The sequence below is a fragment of the Gracilinanus agilis genome, chromosome 6, assembly GCF_016433145.1.
Source record: "Gracilinanus agilis isolate LMUSP501 chromosome 6, AgileGrace, whole genome shotgun sequence".
Taxonomy (NCBI): domain Eukaryota; kingdom Metazoa; phylum Chordata; class Mammalia; order Didelphimorphia; family Didelphidae; genus Gracilinanus; species Gracilinanus agilis.
This window is the reverse complement of record NC_058135.1, coordinates 35,040,883-35,045,959: the sequence shown is the minus strand read 5'-3', so window position 1 is coordinate 35,045,959 and position 5,077 is coordinate 35,040,883. Positions and strand designations below refer to the sequence as shown.

The following is a 5,077-nucleotide window of genomic DNA, read 5'->3' as shown; positions in this document are numbered from 1 at the left end:
ATTATTTTAAAAAATATATTTTTGCTCAGAATTGTTTATTTCTTGTTAAGTAAAATATAATAGAAGACAAGAGACCTATAAGATAAGTTTAACTGGCAATAATCCTAATTGCTCTGGATTTGATTCTGGGATATTTCTTTGAAGGATGCTAGATGTATACTAAGAAAAAAAACCACTCTGGACTATCTCATCCAGTTTCTTTCATTTTAGAGATGAAAGGTCTGAAGTTCAAGTGGGCTCCTTGACTTATTCAAGGTAACACAATGCATACCATCCACAGTAGGATATTACCCCTAGTACATTATCTTTAGAATCTGTGATTTACCACAGTACCTCTGGCCTGCAGCACAACTCAGATCAACACTTAGCTTTCCTTTGCTTCAGTATAACTAAGGTGGAGGAAATCTGTAAAGTTAACAATCTTTTTATTTAGTGTGTGCTTGGAGATTCAATTGCACATGACTTTCTCTACAAACTCCAACTGAAATTATGTGAATTCCTTGGGCAGCTTTCTCTCCTAGTAGTTTCAGAAATCAATAGGTGAAAAAAAAATTCCTTGCTTCCCTTCCTAACTCATACTAGTTTCAATGCTCCAAGCTACCCTTCCATTTAAAGGAATTCTTATTTATCTAAGAATTAGAGTTCTTACATGGTTAGTCTTACTACTAGCATTGGTTGAAATTGAGCATGGCCTTGATATGAAAGAATTTAAATATTTCTAATAAATTTATTTATTAATAACTAAGGCTATGTAAATCAAGCACATATATATATATATATGTATATATATATATATATATACATATATATATATATATATATCCTCAGAGAGAAGCTCCTATATTTCTAGATGGCTACAGAAAGGTCATTTTGGCTATTTGCTTCTAAGAAGGTGTCTGAAAGAAGCCTTTCACTGGGCAAAAAACAACAGTAAAAGAAATGAAATTTCACAACAGGAAGGGAGGTGAGCCGAGATGGTCTTATTTGGAATCCTGGCGTTGTCTCTGAACATTCGCATTTGATGTGGTTGCCTTTTTTCTAAGGAACAAATGAATCAATACTAATTAATAAATGAATCTAAAGCTAAATAACAATCTTCACTTTTAAAAAAATGTTTTCCCACTAAAAAATGAAACAAGCCAAAAGATGAACATAAAGCCACTGGGGCTTCTTTTTAAGTACAAAGGAACAAAAATTGGAGTAGGTAGGTGGCCCTTGAAAACCTTCTGAAGCAAGTATATACTTTCCAACCCTTATTCTATGAGATTGGTCTGAGAAATAAAATATTTAAATCCCCAAAGAACAATAATCTAAAAGGAAATTATGTCCAATTGGCCTACCTTCTTAAAGTTTTTAAGACCTGGCTTAACCATTTGCTCCTTGGATCCACACATATTTTATCGCCACTTTTCAATGTGACTCTGAAAAAAAAAAAAACAAAAACAAATTCTCAAAGTATTGCTTTTCAATCCTAAATGCTATACTACTATTAAATGACAATTTGCTGGTGAGGAAACAAGATGAAATTGGGTGATGGGATATACTATGGGGTATGGAATATAGCAGATGGTCAGGAGAGCATTAAGAAAAAAACGATGTTTTTTGTGAACTGTTTATGAAAAAGTTGCAGGTAGTCCAGGAGAAGGTTGGTTTTTGGTAGAAACTAAAAAGATTAAAATTCTCTGTCTCTGTGTCTCTATCTGCCTGTCTCTGTCTTTCTTTCTCTTTTCTATCCTTCCAATCCTTAACTTCTATCTTAGAATCAATATAAGAGTTAGTTCCAAGGTAGAAGAGCAGTAAGAACAAGCCATTAGGGTTAAGTGATTTGCCAGACTAGGAGATGTTTAAGACCAGATTTGAAACCAAGAAGGACTAAGATTTTCAGTCTTAAATAAGACTTAAATAAGTTCATGCTTATTTCAATAATATAAAGAGACCACTGTTATGGGATCATAGTGATTATTTACAATGTTTAAAGAATCATAGAACACTAGACTTAAATAGGACCTCAGAGACCACCTAATCCAACTAGTTCATTTCGGATTCATTAATTTTCATAGTTTCATAGATTTAAAGCTTTTAGGAATGTCAAAGGTCATGGTGTCCAACCCCCTTGCTGTACAAATGAGGAAACTGAAATAAATTCATCGCTAAGCCTATCCATTTTGGTAAAATTGATCAATGTTCTGTTGGCATAGCCTTTGAGAACCCAGGGTTAGCTCTAAGTTCTGATTAGGCAACTAAGGAAGACTTTAGTGAAGAAAAGTAATTTTCTTCACTGTTTGGGTAGATCTCTGATCACACTGATACAAATCAATCAATAATCATTTACTGGGTACCTACTGTATGCCAGGCACTGTAGTAAGCACAGAACAGATCTCAGTTTTTCCTTCTCATCCTGTGCAACTCTTTTGTGTGTCTATTCCTAAATTCCTTTCCTCTTAGAGGGAAACAATATTAAATGGATACAATCAAGAGTAGTGAGTATTCTGTTAAAAGGGACTTTTGGAAGCAATAGAGATTTTTTTGTGTGCCTCTTGAACTCCTGAAAACGATGTTTCTGAAAATACATGGAATTACAAAGATGACTAATTGCATTAAATGCAGTTGCTAAAATTCTTTTAACAATAAGTTCCCAGACTTCTGATTTAGATCAATAGAAACATTGTTTCAGATACTCTGAGTGGGATTCTCTGCAATTAATAAAAGTTTTGCTTTCCAATACTTTGGCAGGAGAAAAGAGTGAAGGTTGAACAAAACTCAGAAGATCATTTAGCAAATAGCAACAGATTCAGTGAGAAATGTCCACTTTCCCACATCAGAAAATAGTGAGGAGCAAAGAAACTTACTAACCCCTGAGGTAGATAAGAGATGATAAAAAAAAAAAAACTTAAGAAAAACCTTTGCCTTGGAAAGTATGCAAGAGAAACTCAGATTAACTTCATGTTACTTAGTGGAATTATGAGAAGGGAAATCTATTTTCTAACTTGCAACTTACATGAATTCTGTATTTCGGCAACCACCGCTAGGTGGTGAAATAAATATTGTTTTAATGTATTGAAGAGGGGCACCAACAAACATCTTGAGGCATTTGCACTTGTGGTTGGCATCATTGGTCTCTAAAATACCTGTGGCCATAAAAAAAAAAACAACAGCATCCATTTATTTTGATAATTACAGTTTCTAAATTACATATCCAAAGATTGGATGGCATCCTGGACAGTTCAAAAGTTTAAAATGATCAGTTCTTGTTTCTGACCCCATTTCTTCTTGGTTATAACGGAGTCCCCTTAAGACCAATTAGTTCTTTTCAAGTCCATTAATTTCCATTGCCTAGTCCCTAGTCAGTTTGCTTCAAGACTGAAAGAAAAATAAAAACCTTAACAATTTTAGAAGAAAAAATAAATCTTGTAAGCACTGCATTTTGTTAAAAATCATTGGAGGAATTGCTGTTATCTATTATAGTTGTAAGTCAAAGTATACTCTTAATGATGAGGTTTTTGATATTTAAGTTCTTGATATCTTCTAAAGGGTTAATAATTTCCCTAGGAATAATTCGTGAATTACACTTCAGGCTAATTATCATAGGATGAGACTTGAAATCCACTACTATGTGAAGCTCTATGATAAATTTTCCCTGTTCTTTTTTTTCTTACCTTATTGCTATTACATAGGATCTACAATGAAGCAGATGAGCCCTAGTAAATCAGATGAACTAAACTTGCATAAGCATAAGCTGTAATTCAAAACATGCTGTCTGAACTGTTATCAAAGATGCCCCTATAGCAGTCAGTTGCTATAAAACAGCTTACAATACCAATTTCTGATTTGGAGACAGCAGTTACTCATGCTAGTTGATGATTTTCTGTTCTCTTCCTTCCTGACTTCCTTCTCCCTCATCTTCAGAGTGATTTTTCTCACAATTTATGATGTTTCCTGAAAACTCTACCTTTTAGTGATGTTCACTGAATCTTGGGAGAACCTGGTTCATTTTAGTCTTAACTGAATATTTTTGATCCATTAGGATCTTCTCATGTCCATTTAAAAAAAATTTTTAAAGGATATCCTGAAAAAAAAAAACCAACACAAATAAAAGTTCTTACCTTGAACTGAAGAATTCTTGATTACCAACAGAACAAGGACCACAGAAGCAGCAGTGAATTTCATTCTGACTTGACAGAGAAGAAGAGAAGGAGTCAGCCTTGATTCTGGATCTCAATCTGAATCTGAATCTCATCTGTGCTCTTTTCAGGACCAGAGCCTCCTATTTATTTTGACTAATGAGGATCCTCCCACTGCCCATGTCTCCAGTGGACCAGCTGTGTCATCAATCTTTGAAACTTAAAAATGTTATTGCTGAGCTTGCTTTTTTCCCTGTGTCCTTCACACAGTCTCTGCCTTTGCTGCAGACCATTGTCAGCCCAAGTTAGTATGACTAAGGAGGTTTGTTATTTTTTAGAAAGATGGACAATGAGCTCCTGGAATGTAGAAGGAAATGCTAAAAAAGTAATAGGTTAGGGAAGAGAAGAAAGAAAGCTGTCAAGAAACTTCAAAGTTCAGGTCCCTATGACTAGTATGTGGCAGGTATGTAAGGTATGTGGCAAGAGAAATTGCAGGTCTCCAATCAAACCTGTTGACAAACTATTCAGAGTTTGCCTAATGGCAGCTAATTGGCTCAATAGATACAGTAAACAGCCTGGATTGAATTCAAATCCAGCCCCAGATCCTTTTTAGCTGTGTTACCCTGGGAAAGTCACTTATCTACTGTCTGCTTCAGTTTTCTTATCCAATAATTATACATACATCTCAGACTTACTGTTGTGAGGATCAAATAAGATGAATTTTTTAAGTGCTCTGACAACATTAAAGTACTATATAGCTAGGTCCTGGTTAGTGCCAATAGTAAATCTTCCAAAGTGGTTGCGTGTATTCCAATTTGAACCATTTGAAGTTATAATTATGTTAAATATGGTAACTGATTTAAGCCTAATGGAATATACAGTGTAGTACATAATGGAATAATGTATATAACATATCCAAGGATTCATTGCCATACTAATTGGGACCAGTACAGATG

General features: G+C 34.4%; 1 protein-coding gene across 1 annotated transcript; it reads right to left on the bottom strand.

Annotated features, from left to right (window-relative positions):
* Window positions 1-863: 863 nt before the first annotated feature.
* On the bottom strand, window positions 864-4,207 carry CXCL13 (C-X-C motif chemokine ligand 13). Its single transcript, XM_044680339.1, has 4 exons — window positions 4,104-4,207; window positions 2,999-3,128; window positions 1,341-1,421; window positions 864-1,038 (listed from the first exon to the last, which is right to left on the bottom strand). The coding sequence occupies exons 1-4, from the start codon at window positions 4,165-4,167 to the stop codon at window positions 981-983; spliced, it is 333 nt and encodes a 110-aa protein (XP_044536274.1). The 5' UTR covers window positions 4,168-4,207; the 3' UTR covers window positions 864-980.
* Between the last annotated feature and the right edge of the window lie 870 nt (window positions 4,208-5,077).

What these genes read in the sequence shown, in the direction of transcription:
- CXCL13 (XM_044680339.1), bottom strand. Translation starts at nt 4,167, where the DNA reads ATGAAATTCACTGCTGCTTCTGTGGTCCTTGTTCTGTTGGTAATCAAG. An exon ending in TGCCGAAATACAGAATTCAT is followed by an intron (nt 1,422 to 2,998) that starts GTAAGTTGCAAG and finishes TTTTTTTTTCAG; the next exon opens with AGTCACATTGAAAAGTGGCG. An exon ending in GTCTTAAAAACTTTAAGAAG is followed by an intron (nt 1,039 to 1,340) that starts GTAGGCCAATTG and finishes TTTGTTCCTTAG; the next exon opens with AAAAAAGGCAACCACATCAA.